The following is a 19,363-nucleotide window of genomic DNA, read 5'->3' as shown; positions in this document are numbered from 1 at the left end:
TGGGTCCAGGCATCATGTGAAAAGGGATTATAGGTCCTTGCTCAGGTGGAAGCTTCAAATAGGCAACGATAGAGTGAGAACTTGTTTCCTTTAGCCTTCACATCCCCTAGTAAGAGCTATTCTCAAGGCAGCTCCCTCTGTGGTGGCTAATCAATCCAGATCAGGCAAAATTCCTAAAGAGCTTAGGTTTTGTTATCCCCTTTCTTGAAAGTTTCATATGGTCAACAATCTACCCTTGTCCCCAAGAAGACATAAGCACATCCTGCTCTCTCTGAGTACCTGCCACTCTTCAGCACACAGAGGTGTAGGTGGTGGTGTGTGGTTTCTCAGCAGGCAGCTGGCCTCACCCAAGCTGTCACCAACATATGGAAGTCAGAACATAAGCTTTGAAAAGGGCTGGGAGGAGAGGGTGGCATAATGCTAGCCACTCACAGATCCTTCAACTGCCAGCAGAAAAGCACATCTGGAAAAGGAACTCAGGTTTCCTCTTCTCTGTAAGGAACTTTGTTTCTTAAGTTTAATTCTTTTAGGTGGTCTCTGATTTTCCCAATGCTTGAGTTCTATGAGCAGGGAGGAAAGCCTTTCCCAAGAAGCAGACCAGTGGAACTTCTTCTGCCCACCCCGGCTCTGTCAACGGGCACTCCACAGCCACCACTGTGTCTCCAAGCCTGCCCTGCTCCTTCCTCAAGAAACAGTTTAGTTCCCTCTCTTACCTTGGTCTCCAGGCTTGTGCTTCACTGCTTTGTCAAAATGACATTTGTTAAACTCCACTCACCCAAAGGCTAATTTCTGCATGGTCAGATTAAATGATTCAAGGGATTGCAATTTAAACTTAATGCAGTCAGATAATAAGCAATTCTTGTAAAGTTTCTTGTTTTTTCATACCTTCGTAGACTTCATAGAATTCCAAGAGAAATTTAAGATCACACAGACCAGTACTTATCTAAATTTTATGTGCACACAAATTTCCTGGTTGTGGGGAAGAGTCTTGCCAAAATGTAAGTTTCAGACCCAGTAGGTTTGGGTGGGGCCTGAGATTCTGTGTTCCTTACAAGCTCCCAAGTGAATGTCAATGCTCCTGGTTTGGGACCACAGTTTGAATCTAGACAACTCTCCTTATTTATTTTTTTCAAATACAGAAAAAGTTTTATTACAGCCCACACTGTATAGGAAAACAGGAGGCAAAAAGGCCCCATATCTGTCTCGCCCAGTCATAAGTGTCTGGGATTTTTATGGGATTAGACAAAGGGAGGTGGAGATAGTGACATTGGAAGTCTGGGTCTAAGAAGTTCTTTGAAGAGCGTAAGCACTAGTTAATAGTTTATAGTACTGGTGTAAATAGTTTAATTAACATAAGATAACAAGTAAAGCCCCTTAATTTTAAAAAAGAAAACTGGAGTTTTAAAAGATTAAGTGACAAAGCCAGCATTAAAACTTAGTTTTCTATTGCCAGTCCATGTTTCATTCCCAAGCTATAAAATATCCTAGTCTTGTGCTATTCAACGGTATTAGCCATTAGCCGTATATGACTATTTACATTTAAATCACTTAATATTAAATAAAATTAAAAATTTAGTTTCTCAGTTGCACCAGCCACATTTTAAATACTCAACAGCCACGTATGACTAGTGGTTACTGTATTGCACAGCGTAGAGACAGAATATTTCCATTATCTCAGAAAATTTTATTAGTCAGCACTGCCCTAGACTCTAAGATAAACGAAAAAGCTCTGGGGAAGTTTTATCCTCTTTTTTTCATTCCAAATCTTGATGAATATTTAAAAATTGACCATGACTCACCACTGCCCACCCCACTCCACATCAAACCTTGTCTAAGGAGAAGAGTCAGGAAACACGAGAGTGCATGAAGACCAGGTACGCAGGGTGTTTTAGGCAGGGCCGGGCCCCTGGCCCATGCTGCCGACATGACCCAGCGGGTCGCACTGACCTTTCACTTGCTGCTCCGGGCCCCGCGTGTGGCTGGCGACACTGGGCATGCTGACGTTGTTCCTGTGGATGTACTTGAGGAACACCTCGGCGTTCCGCCGGGCCAGGGTGCAGGCCTGAGGGGGACAAGGCTGTGAGGCTCCCAGCACAGAGGGAGCCCAAGACACAGGAGAAAAGGTACCCTTCCTCATCCCACCCTTGGAGGAGGCTTCAGGACTTGAATGTGATAAGGATTCTGGAATTCTGGGTGAGAGGAAATCTAGGACTCACTTCTGCTTCACGGACACTCCAATTCCAATTTCAGAGTTCTGAGTTTTCCCTTCATCGAGTAAATAATGACTCCCAAAGCCTCTCCCCTTTCCATTTCAGATCAAAATAAGGAACCAGTCATCCCTTTACCTATATGCTAAGTAGGTATACTAACATTCACTCTCATTTACCTATATGCTAAGTAGGTATACTAACATTTGCTCCCAGGCTGGTTTTCCTCTGCCATCAGAATGCCTTTTAAATAACCACTGGTGTAAGTCCAGGGAACATAAACCCACCTTAAAATTAGTTTAATTTAGGCGTGACAAAGTAAATTTGGTAAACAAACCTATTAACCATACATTCGAATCTAAGTGGCAATTACCAACTGTTTTCAAACCTATTTGTCCATCAAATCCACTCCCACACCTCAGTAACATTAACAAGAATCCTACTGTTGGGAAATGCTGATCTTCATAAGGAAAAAGAGCCATTACAATACCTCCTGTTAGCTGTGGGTGGCAGAGTGGACAAATAAAATTCTGCTCATTGTATAGATGGAGGATATTGAAGCCCAGAAAGGGCAGGAGGAATGAAGAGAGTCAGATCTAGAATCTAGGTCTACTGACAGAGTATTGCTAGTTTCTCTCAAGGCCATGTATTTTCTGAATTTCCCTAAAATCTTTTCTTTTTTTTCTGATTGTAAAATTAGTACATGCCAATCCACTAATTTTTAATCTACAGTGTTCAGACTTAAATTACCTCTAGATAAAACTGTTAATTTTTAAAACCTTCTGATACTTAGCATCTGATCATACAAACAACTTATTTAAAATTTTGAACTCTAGGTTCCATCCACTGGGCATATAATTCTCACCACGATAAAGAGTTTATCACCTATGGTTTTAAGAACACAAGGAAAACATCAACAGGAGGCTTTCTTTTTTTTCTTTTCTTATATGAAGAAATATCATTATATTTAAAGTCATTGATATGCTCAACTTAAATTGATTTTAAAATTTGTTTTGGAATAGAGAAGACTTTTAAAATAATCTTAAGCCCTTGTATTTAATCTTATTTTTAAAACTGATTAACAATGGTTTTGATTAATGTAGGTGCAGATACCAGATAGATGGGAGAAGGACAGGCGTAAGCTATCTTTAAAAGAGAATAACAATAAAACACAAAGAGGTGGGCAAGTAGGGAAAATCCCTAATAGACGAAAAGGCAGTTAATTACAGAATTGTATAAAATCAGTGGCAACATGTAAGGGCATAAAAATTCTCTTTTGTACTTTCAGAAGCCTGAGGGGAAGCAGAACATGAAAGCAAAGAATCTGAAAGTAAATGGAGACTACAGATAAATTCTAACACAGAAGACTGTCAGAGAGGTCAAAGGCTGGAGAAAAGCGGCTTACAAGAGCTTTCAACACAGCTAAAAGCCAGTTTAGGGCTAGGACTGGGCTTCTTCCCTGGGATGCTTGAACTCCACTTTTAAAATATCCAAAATAAGGTATTTCTATTTTAATACAAGGAGATAAACAGGGTAACATTTATTGGCAATTGATACTTATTAAATTAATAAACAAATAAGGTGTCTAAATGTATTTCCTTAATTCTTGCACTAAATTTTGTTTATTTTTATGGTATTTGCTACCTAGGCTTTTATCTTTCAATAAAAATATATTTTTATAAACCAAACATAACTGAATCAAAGAAGTATTTTTCTCAATTGATGACACCAGTGGGCTACAATATTCTAATCTGGCACCAGGAGTAAATGGATATCCTAATTACCCAACCATACAAAAAGTACTAAAACAGAAATAAATGTTTGAAGTATAACCTTTCCAATTCACCAGCCAATATTTGCTCTATAAATATTCCCTATAGAAAAACAGGGACTAGGAAAAACTCACAGGACGCTGTGAGTGTGCGTGCATGTGTGTGTGCGTGTGTGTGGGAGAAGGAGGGGGAGGGGAAGATGAAAGAGCAGGGGCTGGATTCAGAGACCTTGGATGACCAAGCACTCTGACCTTCAGAAAGGCCTCTTTTTGTTCCAGATGTTTGCTGATGAGTGGAATGACATGGTCGATCTCTGCGGCTGGCCCCAGTTTATCTCGTCCACCACACCAGTCTTCATCTCTCCGGTATTCTTGTTCTAAACTCTCTAGGACACTGCAAACCTAATGAATTGTGGAGGAAAAGACTCAGTAAATTCATCTGTCAGGAAGTATTTTCTGAGAACCTTCAGCCAACAGCCCTATACGGGTGACCTTTTTCACTGGAAGTTCAGTTTGTAATTTAGAGTATGCAGTGCCTCTGGGACATTTGAGAGAAGTTCAGGAGGTCCTGGGGATTGTGTGTCTGGAGCTCAGAAGACAGATTATGACTGAAGATATGGATTTTGGAGTTAATGTCTTATGCCAATAGCTAAAGGCTGAAGTTATAGGGGTCAATGACCTCACCTAGAGTAAAAAAGAACAGACACTAGTATTTTGGGGCTTTCAAAGTATACATATGTGTGAGTATGTATGCACACTATTTTTTTTTATAACCTGATAATAACCCTGTAAATTAGGTGGAACAGGAAAATGTACTTGACTTGCCCAATAATCTAAACCAACCCTACAATAAACAGCCTCAAGCAGAAGTAAAGGAGAAAGTTGCCTGTGGGGTACGATACATGAGGCCATAAATAAACGTCATCTTTTCTTTCCCCTGGGGAAAAATAATATAGTAAAAGGGCCCCAAAGTCCAACTATAAAGCAACGACATTTCCAGGCTTTCCATTGCTAAATGCAAATTTCCTTCAGAGAGAGGACAAATCTGGGTTGACCTAAAAAATGGTTAGCTTCCAGTTCTAAAAATGCTGAAGCACCTATGCTAAATGACCTCACCAAACAGCAGAAGCGTTTTGAAGGGGGCTTGGAGGGAAAGTTAGTTTGGGTACCACAGTGGGAGACACAGGGCAGCCTAGTATCAGGGCACTGATGCCTGAGGGAGGATATGTAAAACAGAAACCCATATTCCCATACTTTCCCTCAAATGGATTTTGATTACTTGCTTGGATGTGGCAGCAGGGGATAGTAGTTACAATTCAATCCTGGCCTTCCCTGTCTGGGAAGGTCATTCCCTTTGATGAAGGGCATGGCTTTGGGAAGGACAGTCCCTGAGTGATGAACCAACCCTCAGTGAGCTGAAAGATGTCCCAGGCAGAGCACCCTCAAAGCCCAGACATGCTTCCCATGCCATAAGGAGGTCTGTCCCTGAACTCCAGTTGACTTCTCTGGTCCCAGCTCTAGCACCAGGCACCTCTCTTTATCCAAGGCAGGAAATATTCAGGCAGGCTCATGTCTTGTGATAAAGCAGATAACAGATATATAAAATTTTAAGAAAAAAATTATTTGATGCTTTTCTCATCAAAGTATTGTACTTAGGACCAATCATTTGGGAGCTAGAAGGAATCAAAAGATTATTAAGTATAAATCTCTTCATTTAATAGGCGAGAAGAAATCCAGAAAGGTAAAGTGACCTTGAGCATGTCAGTTGAGAGCCCAATCTCCTGACTCTTAATCCAGTCCTCTGGCCTCTTCAGCACCTTGATCCATCTTAAATTTAAATCTGTGTATGTTAGACAGGGATTAAACTTCATTTTTCCCAGGTGGATATTCAGTTGTCTAGCAGCATTTGTTGAAGACTTTTCTTTCCTCGTTGAATTGCTTTGTCAAAAATGAATTGATTATGTATGGGGGGGGGTCTACTTCTGACTCTCTATTCTGTTCCATTGATACACGTCTATTCTTAAATCAATACCACTCTGTCTTGATCACAGTAGTGTTAGAATGGGTCTTAAAATCAGGTAGTGAATCTCCTCTAACTTTGTTCTTTTTCAAGATTGTCTTGGTCATTCTAAGGTTCTTTGAATTTTCATATAAATTTTAGATTCAGCTTATCTCTTTCTATCAAAAAATGTTTGCTGGGATTTGATTGGGATTGTGTTGAATCTGCAGATCAATTTGGGGAGCCCTTTAGTATCTTAGCCTGCTGCTCCCACTTAGGTGGCCATCAAAGTCATCATATCCCTGAAATAACAGAAAGGATAGCTGGGAGAAGGTTCCTGTAACACGGCCTGGGGCTATTTGATAGGCATTTTATATTTGCTCAGAGGCTAGACTTTCCCATGGTCCTTATAACTCACCCAGAGGAGAATGTTTCTCTCATCTATTTCTACCAGGGGACAATTCAAATGAGGAAACTATTTTACACTGAATAAAATCTTCTTAGCCCTTGTACATACTGCTGTACAAATGTAATGGTAATGGGTCTGTATCTTTATGGCCCTACTCTGTGCATCTCTTGCCTTTTCTCCCACATCTGCACCATCTTTCTAGTTAGGCTTACAGCTCCTCAAGGACAGAGAGCTATGTCTCTTCCATTAGACTAGGAGCCCCATGAGTGAAAGAGTTTTATGTTTTTTAAGCAGTGAATAATGCCTGATTGTGGTAGATTATTTTTGAGTAAAATATGCATTCCCCTCTCCCAACTTTACTGGAGGCTTATATATCCCTGCCTCATCGATGCTGGCTTGGCCACGTGACTTGCTTAGGCCAATGGGATGTTTGGGAATGTGATACAAACAGAGACTTAAAATGTGCGTTCACAGTAGGTTTGGGGCTCTTATACTCCTGCTTTACATGATAAGAAAAACTACTGGTAAAGGAGAATGAGAGACATGGGAGCAGATCTGGACCTAATCTGTAGCTTGGCACCTAGCTCTGCCAATCTCAGCCGAGATCATCTGAACCCATTAAGCAAAAAATAAATACTTATGGTTTTTCACCACTGAGTTTTGGGGAAGTGTGTTATATAACATTGCGGCAATAGCTGACTGATAGACTGCTCAAATCTACCATTTAGCATTCACCCAAATTCTACTTCAACATCTCAATATTGGATCTGATGAATCTGAGGTTTATAAGAAGTAAACTACACAGTCCCTGTAATGGCTTGGAGTTCTGTACCCCCCAAAACATGCTCTTAATCCATTCCTGTGCATGTGAACACATTGTCAATAAGACCTTTTGATAAGGTTACTTCATTTAAGGTGTGGCCTAACTAAACCATGATGGGTCTTAATCCTATTACTGGAGGCCTTATAGAAAAGGTCCACAGAGAGAAAGCAAAGAAGGAAAAAGCCGGAAGCAGGAAGTCAACAGAACCAGAACAGAAAGGAAACAACATCACCATGTGTACTGTCATAACAGAAAAGCCAAGAACCAAGAATTGCCCACAGCCAGCCCCAAACACCACAGTGTTTGGGAAGAAAGCATCGCCTTGCTGATGCCTTGATTTTGGACTTCTCCTAGGCTCAAAACTGTGAGCCAATAAATTCCCATTGTTTAAGCCAACCCACTGTGCGGTATTTGTTTTAGCAGCTGGGAAACTAATATAGTCCCTGCTCTAATGGAAATGATTTTAAAGAAATCAATATAGTGGTTCCACTAACCATTCTTCTATTCTCAAAGGTTAGTATGGAGAAGACTGGCTTCCTGCTGAGGTAGGTACTCAAATTTACAATGCAAGATAGGCAGTGGCCTACCATTAGCCTCAGCCTCACCCCTGTCACAGCCCTTTCCCTCACCTGCTCAGAAGTTTTGTAAAAGGCCACAGAGGCATTGACCAGTTTTAGCCTGTCTTCCATCTTCAGCATGAGCTGCTGCCAGTGGAGAGCCACCTTCTCAGCACATTCTCGAATGGCGTCAGCATCATAGTGGCCAGCCTGGAGCAACGCCTCAGCTTTCTGCTGTACCTGCAGGGCGCTCTGGTGCGTCTTCTGCAAGGAAGTGGCATGAAAGAGGGACTGGGCACGAAGGGAGGAGAGAGAGGTCCGTGGGAATGACCCAGGCGTGGTATGGGAGGGGGTGGAGTGAGACGTGAGTGGAGAGATGCAGAAAAGTTAAAGCGCTTTAAATGATGGATTCAACATTTTGTCATGATGATCAATACATTATTGTTTTAAAGCATATTTTAAAAAGAATATCAGACATTTTCATTAACTAATCTCTCAGAACCCTAACTCCTATCCATACTTCTTTCTCTTCTACTTGCATCACACTGGGTTTCAAGGAGACTTCAGTTTCTGAGACATGGTAGCTATGTATAAATCTGCTCCCTAATTGGTTCATAAATTAGTTGTCTCCTTTTCAAATCTAATCATAAAATTGTTCATCATATTGAGTTTTTAAAAGAGATCATTACTGCAGTCCCATTTTAAAGATCAAATAAACACAGCACATCAAGGGAAAGATCTCCACATAACACAAAGTTCAGCCAACAAATGTAACCATTTTAAACCTTAATAATTAGTTGAAAAAGATTCCAGTAGAAGGTGTGAAATTGGTAGATTAATGAAGTTGAAGAGCAGCATCTCACATAATCTCTTCATTATCCCAACAAGGGAGCAGAACAGTACCTTTTTGATAATTCAGTTTAACACATAATCCCTACATCATCTACATTTGTCTTTAGGATTATATATATATATATAATATATATATAATATATATATATAGTTGTTAGAAGTTTATTTTCTTAATGCCTTCTGATTCAGGCTAGGTGTGGTTTGTGTTCTCTGAATTTACATTAACTGCAAAAGCTAATCCATTCAGCCTCCCTCCTGTCACCTTTACCTCCCCCTTATTGCCCCCTTGTTCACCATTTTCTCTCACCTCAGACTGTAGTCTATAAACACACTCCTATGTACTTTTCCCAGTCTGCTGACCACCTTCTGGCTTCCCTTCCCTCTCTCCTGAATCTGTACTTGGGTATTAACTGTTAGCACAACCTCCTCTAGCAACCCCAACTTGTGTCTGTTCTCTTGCCTTTCCATTGAGTTAGTCCTCAGTCCTGATAACCATCTCAGCATTCAGGGCCCTAACTACTGAACACAATTATGTCCTAATGGGAAGAAATGATCCATTAGAAACCCCTGGTTTTCCTTCTCTGTTTTATTTATTGGCACTGTTCTCTTTTCCTGTCTCCTAAATGTAGAGGTACCTCAAGGTTGGTCCTTGGTTTTTGTTCACATCTTCAGAATCTCATCTATTCTCTTGGCTTCTATTATCTCCTCTTTGCAGATGACTCCCCATTCTGTATCTCTAGCCCGACCTCTTAGCCTCATATTTAATTGTCTTCAGATGTGAAGGTAATCTACTTGCCACATAGCTCTCCTAGGTTGGCAACACTGATTCAATCAATCTAGCTGCCCATGTTAGCACCTTCCAAATACGCATTTCCAGTAAAAGATGATCTTCCCAGAGAGAGGATGAACCTTCTCCAGGGAATATGAATCTTTATTGCCCTACTAGAGCCTCTTCCTTCCTCCTAGACACCACCTCAAGTTCTGCATCTGAAACTAAACTCATCCCTTCTCTAGAATGGTTTCTCCACTGTAGTCTGCCATTTCTACTGATGGTGTCCTCCCTCTCCTAGCCACCTCGACATCATTCTTGACTTCCCAAATCCTAATCCAACAACTCTCAGTACTTCAGACCGAGACTATAACAAGAAGTTCTTGAATTAAGTGATTTCTAACATCCCTTTCAGCTCTAAAGCTCAAATTTTATGCCATGCATATCATCCCTTCTCTCAATCCAAAAGCCTTCAGTCATTCCCTCACTGCTGAGAAATAAGTTCAAATTTTAGAGGCTGCCATTAGAAGCCCCTCACAGTGTGGTCCCAAACTACTTTTCCAACTTATCACCTACCACCTCCTTACAAAAACCCTGCAAAAACAAACCTTGCACTTTCTTCCTTTGGCTGCCTTTCATTCTCCCTGCTTTTAATGAGTGTCCCTTAGTCTCTCCCCACATATGTTCCAGTCTTCCTTTGAGACTCACAGCTCAAGTCCATCCTCTTTCAGTGAGGCCTTTCCCAAAGCCTGAGATTCACTGAAAACTAACCTCTTCTGATCTCCTATATCACTCATTTAACACTTGGCCAATTCTGCTTACTTAGATGGTGAAACTCTCAAGGTAAGGACTGTTTTAAAAATTATTTTAATAGCTGTTATTTACCCAATAGTCTAATCTGTACAGGGCACTGTGCTTATGTATGTTTTTTTCTGGTTCTTACAATATCACTATGAGGTGGATATTATTATTCCCATTCCACGGTTTAACAAACTGTGGATCAGGCTGGTTAAGTGACCTGCCCAAAAATGTACAAGCAAGGACGTGTTGAAACCAGGAATAAGACTCAAATCTGACCTGTTCCCAAACCTGTGCTCTTTCCACTATATTATACCATATCTTTTTATTTTTAGCAATTAGACCAGTATCTACAGTATCTCATTCAGAGGAAGGGTTCACTAAATGAACACTAGTAATCATGATAACTATTTGGTCTCTCCTCAATAGGTGAGACCAACATAAACGGCATAATAAACCCATTATGCCTTTTTTCTGAAGGAGTGGCTTTAATCTTCCCACAATTTTTTCTATATAAGAAATCTTCCTAATAGTCATGTTTATTATTATTATTATTTTTTAATCTCAGATCCCAGATAGTACTTCTTTTACTAGTAATGGGTCTTAAGAAGATACCAAGCATCTTGTAAAAACATGCCACTTACTTTAATGTTATGTTTATATGTACAAGATGGTTTCTGGAAAATTAAATGATGAATTCATTTAATACTAGCTTAAAAATGGCTAGCAATCAGTTGTATTACTGTATCAAAAGATATACTTATGGGCACAGATAGTTGAAATTTTATTATTTTTCCACAATTGTTGCAAAAATTCTCATTCACCATTTTTTAGTAGAAGATAACTCCTTCACATTTCTTACACACTCAGAAGTGGGTTGAGTTTTACCCTGAACCACAAAGATGAGTATATTCGAAGTTTTTACTCTTTATCTCTTTTCCCTTTTGGTATGGAACTTATCTGATTTTTAATATAGTTCCCACAACCCACTTAGTCTTTTCTCCACAACACTCCAAAGCGCTTGTCTCTTTAGGAAGGAGAATGCTATTGTGGGAAGGATATTTAAAGGCATTATTTAAAGTAGGAAAAAATTTATATTAGATTATCACAAGTGGAGTTTTATTTTAAAATAGGCTTTTTAAAAAATCCCAGTTGATGAACTTCTTCTGTAAGCAGTTTATTCTTTAAATATGACTTCCATCACCATTACTGAACAACTATTTTCAGTGAGGCAAACTCTGGTGCAATCTGCTCTAATGACAGCTGTCCTTGCTAAAAATTAAAATCTGGCAATAGTATCTAAATGTTACATATAGACCAAATGTTTAGCAACAAAATCCTACTTTACAAATGACTTTTTTACTTGTTTATCCTCAATTTTGAGGGATCTTCCACTAGAAGTGGCTTCTACCCCTTTAGCTTTACACTTCTCACATCTGGCACAGCCCATGATCTGTAAAAACCTCAAGTACCAGGGGCCTTACAGGTTACAGATATCGATGTGTAACAGAGGAAAATATTCATGTTTGCAGTGTGTGTCTTTGTCTTCTAACACTAGGCTTCCTTGGGGGGTGGAGGCCCCCTGCCTTTGCTTTCCCATCAATTCCTGGGTGACAGGGAGGCTGCCTGGATTATATCACTAAAAAGAGTAAAGGCTTCTCTACTGAGGAACACCACGCCTCAGCGAATCATCCCGCCTGGGTGTGGGGCAGCATGGGGAAGGAAAGACAGTCCAGCCAGAGTTGGGTGTTACCTCGATGGCCAGTTGGAACTGCTCGTGCTCCCGCTGAAGTTGCTCTGCTTCAGACAAGGAGCTGGCATTGACCAGGCTGGCGTTGAGCATCGACTCCCCGTTGCGGATCCATCCCAGGACCTAGAGTTGGGGGACAAGCACTCAGGTGAGAGGCCTCCCACAGCTTCCCCAGGGCTATTGTCTTCTCTGGTGGGTACTTCAGTCAGAGAACTAACCATCCTTTATCCACGGTTGGAGAAAGGACGGGAAGGATCTAGATCATTAAAATCACCATTGCCCCAATCTTACCTGGTACCTTGTGCCATAAGGTACTTATTTTGTGTACCGATCTCATTCCCAGCTTCATCTTTTCTTTCCATCCCTCATCCCTCCTGTCCCAATTTCCTCACCTACTTAAATGTTACTTTATCTGGCTATGTTGTATGTAAGTTGTGAAGTTCTTTCTGGAACACAGAATGGTATAAATAAATAGATTCCATCTGTTGAAATCCAGTTCAAATATAATATTAATAACTTCTTGAAGTCTTCCATAACTAATCACTCCAGTTAGAAACAATCTGTTCCTCATCTAGAACATTCATATCATTTTGTATATACCACCTTTGTGGTACTCACCACAGACTGCCTTGTTCAGTTATTTTTACCATGTTTCATCTCCCTCCTTACCATGTAAACTCCCTGAAGACTGGAGCAATATATTAGTCATATTTTAATCTTATACGGTACCCCATCACATAGGATGGGGGTGCAGTAATGTTTTTCAAAGAGTGAACAATTACCTATTGAGACACCCAAGTCATACCTGAACAGTGGGTCCAACCTTCTACACCTTGCAAAATAGCCAAGAGTAGACAGGTTTGATCTTTGGGAATTAAACAACCCAAAGGAAGGAGGAAAGAGAAGGAAAACAAGCAAAGTAGCGTGAATAATCCACATACTGGATCATCAGAAAAAGGGTGAATGAATTATAATTGACTTAAATTATTTACAGGTTATAATTAGGCTGAAAACAATTTTCAGGTGACCTTAATTAGTGCTGAAGGACAGGAAACTCAGCAACAGAATATTAGAATACAAGATGACATACTAACACCATGTAGACAGTCCTAGGTGAAATGGAGTTGTAGCACTCATCTAGCTAATAGTCACTGCAAATAATTAAACTGGGAGAGTCAGGCTATGAAAATCTACCTTGCATCTCGTCACCTGAAATTTGCGGGGTTTTTTTTTTTGTTGTTTGTTTGTTTGTTTGTATTAGTGAACCTGGGAGTTTGCTTGGAGGAGAAATAAAAATTCTTCTGAAATTTTAAGATCAATAAATACTATCCACCTGTTACCTCAAGGCAAAGGAGAAGATATCACAGTTTGTTTCAGATTGCCTTCGGAGTTTTCCCCCCTCAAATTCCTCTTGTTGCACAATGAGAAAAAACTAAGCCCTGTCTCCTACTCCATAACCCTCATAGGCATCTGTCAAATTTCCTCTCTGGGCAGAAAATGATGGATGCCATATTGTGCTTGGATAACATGGGGGCATAAATCTTGCTGAAGCTGGGTTATTTGGATTGAGATGTTAATTCATGGCCATTCTAGCAGATTGTGGATGAGATGCCAATCTGTAAAGCAATTAGTTGCAGGAGATAACTGCTTAGAGTGTATGTGTGAAATCCCTGATGCCACTGGTGTACTGGGGATGGCTAGCTAGAGGTGCTAATGAATTTGAAAAGCTGCCTATACATTTGGGTACATGCATACACAAATTATATGCCTAAATGCATCATCTTTTTAGAAAATGGAGGCTCCAGTGTATATTTTTGAACTATTTAAGGCCTTTTGCCATGACTAGTTGCATTTTTCTTGGTTTGGAGGTTCATTTACAGGTGTCAAAGAAAAATTTTTTCTGTATACATTACAAAGCAACGTGAGCAGGGCAATTTGACTGCCTCTGTACCTCCTGAGTCTTCCTGGAATAGTTTTCTCTCTAGTTTTGGCCAACTGGGAACACCAGTTATAGCTCTGGTGGTGGGAATCCCCATTTTTCAGCTTTTCCATTTGGAAATATCATGGGTTTCAGTCTATATTTGTTTCCTTAAGTCACGTAATATCCTTGTTCATTTTTATTTCCCAAATGTTGTTTATAAAGGCATTCCAGGACTTTAAAGTGGGACAATGTGATTTTTGGAAGATAAAAACACATCGCAGTTTAGATCCCTGGCTTAGGTCCAGGGCTGGGATGGATCCCTATGGATGAGTCAGTCCTGGAAGCAGAACTTGGATCATGTAAAAAGAATGCAAAATTTGAAATCAGAATACCCAGCTTTACTTTCCTAGCAAAATCATTTAACTCTTCTAGGTCTCAATTTTCTCATCTGTTGAAAAAAGGATAATAGTACCTTCTCTTTGTGCATTTCAGGATTGATGCAACAAAACATAATTAAAGCCTGATGACTGATGATATGATGATGTTGGTGGTGGTGGTGGTAGTGGAGGTGATTTTTACTGTTGGCACAAAGCTGGGTAATGCTGTGATTCTTCATCTATGAGAATCTCCCAATGAGAAGAGAAGGAATTTTGGAAAATTAAATTTTATTCCAGTAGTTATCATTTTATTGGTATATTCTGATATCATATAATATCTTAGCTGTTTTGTCATCATCATTCTTTTACTCTGACCAGTGACAACTCTTGGTAAAATTTACTATTACTGGGGTGCTATATACTCCTGGTTCATAAACTGGTGATTTATTCTTCCATGAGCATAGATAGTACTTTATACTATGTGAGGTAGTAGAAAAAAATATTGTAATAAAAATGAAGAAATGTTGGTTTTACTAGTCATTAGGTGTGTGACCTTGGAAACTTCATTTAATCTTTCTGAAGTTTGGTTTTCTCATCTATAAATTGACAACACTTTCCTCACCTAAGTCACATGATTAAAATCAAGTAAAATAATTGAAAATATTTTGCAAATCATAAAAAGTTATTCATACAATAAATATTTTTTGATGATACATCATCTTGGTCAATTGTTTACCTGATAGGTTGGATGCCCTTTAAGGTCACTTCCAGCACCAACATTCCACACTTCTTTCAAATTTTGAAGAGTGTCCCTACAACAGTAGGATTCCAGAAAAAGCTCTGTAGAAATGAGGGACTGGTGGAGTATTGCCACTTGGGGACTGCTGAGCTGAGAGGAGGGACTGAAAATTGAAATCAACTGTTTCCTCAGGCAAAGGAGTTGGGAGAAGAAAGGCTCTGGGTAAGTGGACATGGATATCCACAAATGACAATGTCATCTAAACTGGGCAAGCCAGACTCTGTAACCATGTAAGCTGAGGAAATTGTCTGTATATGGATGTGTTCTTGAGGTCATAACTACAGTAAAGCTATTAGGTTGCATTCAAGCCAATTTACTCCAAATCTCACTATTGTAAATGGCTTATCATAAGAAAGAGTCATTTCTGAAACTCTAGCCACAGGGAAAATCATCAGCTTCTCAGACGGTAGCAGGGAGCCTGTCATATTTCCATCTTTCTTAGTTTTAGAATGCCGTGATTCATGAGATTGTAAGGTTCATCCTTCATGGTTTTATAGACTGTGACCAGATGGCCTCTTAATTATTTCCATTTTGAAACAAAAGGATGGTACTTGTCCCTTTGGTTGCCCTGCTTTTGGATCTACTCCAACTCTTTTATAACTTTTATGTACAGTGAACAGAATGGAACACAGAATTCTCGACAGGGGTATGAGGATAGAACAATATTTTCTCCTTTGTTTTGAAAGTTCTTCTTAATCATATGCAATTTTTGGCCAGCAATTGGTCCAAAGGTGCAAATTAAGCCAATGTCTTTAGAAGACAAATAGGTATGATTTATTTCCCTATAGCTTAGAGCCCCACCATTTTATAAATTCATTTCAGCCTATTTTCTGCTAAATGCAAAGCTCTTCAGAAATACATAAGGAAATTCATTTAGTTTTATGCACATTAAACAAGTTGCTCAAATCTTCCTGAATTATCTAATAGATATGAGGTCATCTTTTTTTGGGGGGGGGATGGGAGGCTTTTATTCTTTTGGCAGATCCTTTCAGCCATTATAGCTATTGCTGCACTGTTAATAAAAAATATATGCTTCTCTGTAAGGCATTAAAAAAAAAATCCATGGATGAGATGGCTGAGGCCTCAGCTCAAGTATCTCCAAATACATTGCTGCCCATTCCCTAACCTTTCCATGTGATATTTCTTGGTTGTTTTCTGGATCAATGCCATTCTCTGTTTGTGAGCTTCTGTGGTGCAAGCTTTTCTGTAGGGTCAGATTTCTTCAGAGCCAAATCCTGGGATCCACATATTCCACTGACGTTCTAGATGCAGTTGGACATCTTTCACTCCAGGGTGCTGGACTTGTGATGCCAAGCAAGCTGGCAGGCTGCTGTCACCACACTTTCAATAAAATCATCAGCGATCTAGAGCAGCATCTCCTCCACATCTTCATCCAACTGCTCATTAGGATCCACTTCCTTTACCAAGTCCTGCAATTTCTTCTTGGTCAATACCTAATTGCTTTCAGGGCTGAGACGACCTCCTCTCCCAGGAGTGCCTGGTATCTTTACTACTGTAAGTGCTATTGGCCATGGAGCCTTGTGGAGGAGGGCTGGCTGGTTCCGGTTTTATGGATGAGAAATTGGAGAGGTTGATTAGGGCTGAGGGGCCAAACTGGTTCATAATCTGTCGAGCTTTGGATTTCAGCTCATAGAGCTTATCAAGATCCTGTTTCCTTTTGGAGCTGTGAGGACCAAGGCTAATCAAAGGCAATAGCCTCTATCTCCCCATGATATGCAGAGACTGCCCCAGTGAAGCGTTAGTCTCAGCAGCCGGTCTGACCATGAGGTCATCTTCACCAGAGCAATAATTTTCCTGGAAAGCAATGAGCTTTCTGTGGGATCTAGAGAGTAATATGAACTATTTTTCTAGAAGAAAGGGAACATCTGTGTTGTCTATGGTCCTGGGGTCTTGGACCACTGACTGCAAGCACAGGAGTGGTTTCCCTTCAAGGTCTACCATTTCTTTAGAGGTATTGGGCCATTTATCATAGATACAAAGTCCTATGAATTCCCTCAGAAAGGAAATCAGCTGCATTAATCAATTTCATTTGCTTTGAATTCTTGAAAATAATTTTCAGTCTAATTTCTGTGGTTTTCTCACTCTTCAAAGCTTCAGTTTAATACAAATTGTGGTGTAACTACACTTAAGGCTATTGTGGTCACCCAGTCAAATCTAAACCTTTAATCTATGAGCTCTTGTAACAGAGCTATATAATAATCTCATTATTGTCCTCTCCCCTTCTGTCCCCATTAATGGCATTTCAATTAAGGGTTCCTTTTTCTTTCTTTCTTGTTTCTTTTTTTGAGAATATATTCAAAAAAGAAACTCTCAAGCTTGTGAGTAAATTTAGCCTTATTGATCAGTACTGACAGCTAAATTAACTCCCTCTTTCCAAGTGTCAACAGCCTCCAAATCAATATTTCCTGCTCCACCAATTTCCATCAAACACAAATGCCTTCTCTGAAACTGGACCAGATGATACTCTCTAAAGAACAGGCCCTACACTGACAAGAAAAACAAGTCTGTCTAATGAGGCATGGTGGCTAAACCAAGCGGCATTCCCCTGGCCCCTCAAAGGGCTGCTGTCCCTTGCAAAGGCCTTCATGGGTTTCTTAGGTAGTCTGTCTCAAACAATCCTGTACAGTTATGAACTATAACCCCACTCTATGTCATTCTCACCATGGTGGGGAGAAGACATTTTTTCTACCCGCGCAAAAGACTTTTTATTTGCCCTCCAACTCAAAAAAGACTGAATGGGAATATGTACATAATTATAGTCAACCCTGGATTATTATGTCTGACAAACTACCTATGATCCCAGCGACCAACTTAAAAGAATGTGTACCTGGAGAATGAAAATTCATTTTGATTTTCTTATCAGCAAAGAAAAACATAATTAAGTAGGTGACTTTGTTGATGCTGGAGGAAAATAGATACATAACTAAAATTTAAAAGCCAGGAACATAAGTCATACTATATACTTTATTTCAAAGTAAAATAGGAGTGATTGTCCTGTTATCAATTTTGTTCAGACTATTATCCCTGCTTGTTCCGCCTATGGGAATAACCAAGGATGAACAGCTTGACCCGCTGGAGCCCTGATGGAGCTCCGCTGCTCCATCAAGCAGTGTCCCCAACTCTGTCAAGCCCAGGCCATGCCTGCCCGTCTTCTCATACATGATGCTGCCAAGGTCAGGAAAACCTTGGGCTGTATTTGCAGGGGACTTCTTTCTATTTCTCCTGGAACCCTAGTGTGGGAGTGGAGCCCAGTAGAGGCAAATTATAAGACCTGGAATTTATGAGGTCTGGGTTCAAGATTCAGCTATTTAGTCAAGAGGCCACAGGAAGCAATAACGCGTATGCTGCCTCAGTTTCCCCATTTGTAAAATAAACTTAACACCACTTTTCCCTATGGGCCTGTTTTACACTTAAAATGAGATCACACAAGAGAAAGCATTTCTCAAATGAAAAGAAAATACTATTACTATAACTGCTAAAAGTTTTCAGAATTTTGTATACTCATTATGGCTCTGGGCCTGCTAGGATTTTTATCATGTCCCAGTGACTAAAATGTCCTTCCAGAGATTCAGGTGTAACCCCAATGCAATTAAACAGCAAACAACCTATATCTGGGTTTGCTTGGGGCTCAGTAATTTCTTCTGAGCTGGATACAGATCTTTAGCACAATGCACGTGGGCTCTGGCTGAGCACTGATTGGAAGAGGAGAGGAGAGGATAATTTTGCCCATTACAAGAAATAACAATATAATAAATAAGACATGGATATTAGAAAGGAATACCCTGAATAGAAGGGACCAAGCAATAATTAAATTTAAAAAATGACATTTTTGGATCCCTGGGCTAAATTATTAGACTTAAATCAAATCTAAAGACTGTAGCAGCCACTGTACATAAGGGAAAAGGTTTAAAAGAAGATTGTTCTCTGCTTAGGATATTTTAAGTGGGGTTCTGCCTAGATGAAGCAGAGGGATGGGATTACTTGGGAGGGTGTGAAGCAGAACGTGACATGGAGCTTCCCCTGTCAGGAAGTTCTCCTGGACCTATGACAGTGTTGTTGTGTTCTTTCCTTGGTGTGACCATTGCCTGGTGACCACTCTAAGCCTCAGTGACCTCATCTGTAAAATGGGAGTGTTTGTGAGGATTGTTCAAGCTGTGTGTGAAGAGCACACAGCACTCAATAAATGAAACTATTATTATATTTTTACTTCTTCAACCCCACTTTGCCTAAATAGGAAATATCCATTTGTAACGCCAATAATAATTACCTCTTGGCCTACTCATAATATAAATACATAATATTTTAAAAGT

General features: G+C 39.9%; 1 protein-coding gene and 1 pseudogene across 19 annotated transcripts in view; both read right to left on the bottom strand.

Annotated features, from left to right (window-relative positions):
* The window catches only part of KALRN (kalirin RhoGEF kinase), a 749,960-nt gene that overhangs the window by 306,529 nt on the left and 424,068 nt on the right, over positions 1-19,363 (bottom strand). For 12 of the 19 annotated variants that reach the window (XM_037837128.1, XM_037837181.1, XM_037837192.1 and 9 more), the window contains exons 16-19: positions 11,939-12,058; positions 7,839-8,057; positions 4,231-4,380; positions 1,948-2,062 (exon numbers count right to left, since the gene is read on the bottom strand). In XM_037837128.1, coding sequence (XP_037693056.1) covers positions 1,948-2,062; positions 4,231-4,380; positions 7,839-8,057; positions 11,939-12,058 — 604 coding nt within the window. The remainder of the gene's footprint in view (positions 1-1,947; positions 2,063-4,230; positions 4,381-7,838; positions 8,058-11,938; positions 12,059-19,363) is intronic. The other 7 variants (XM_037837174.1, XM_037837151.1, XM_037837247.1 and 4 more) reach the window with 1 other exon arrangement.
* On the bottom strand, positions 16,116-16,991 carry LOC119509782 (annotated as a pseudogene).

The sequence above is a fragment of the Choloepus didactylus genome, chromosome 1, assembly GCF_015220235.1.
Source record: "Choloepus didactylus isolate mChoDid1 chromosome 1, mChoDid1.pri, whole genome shotgun sequence".
NCBI lineage: Eukaryota > Metazoa > Chordata > Mammalia > Pilosa > Megalonychidae > Choloepus > Choloepus didactylus.
Note: the sequence above shows the minus strand (reverse complement) of the source record. Positions and strands in the feature narration are given on the sequence as shown.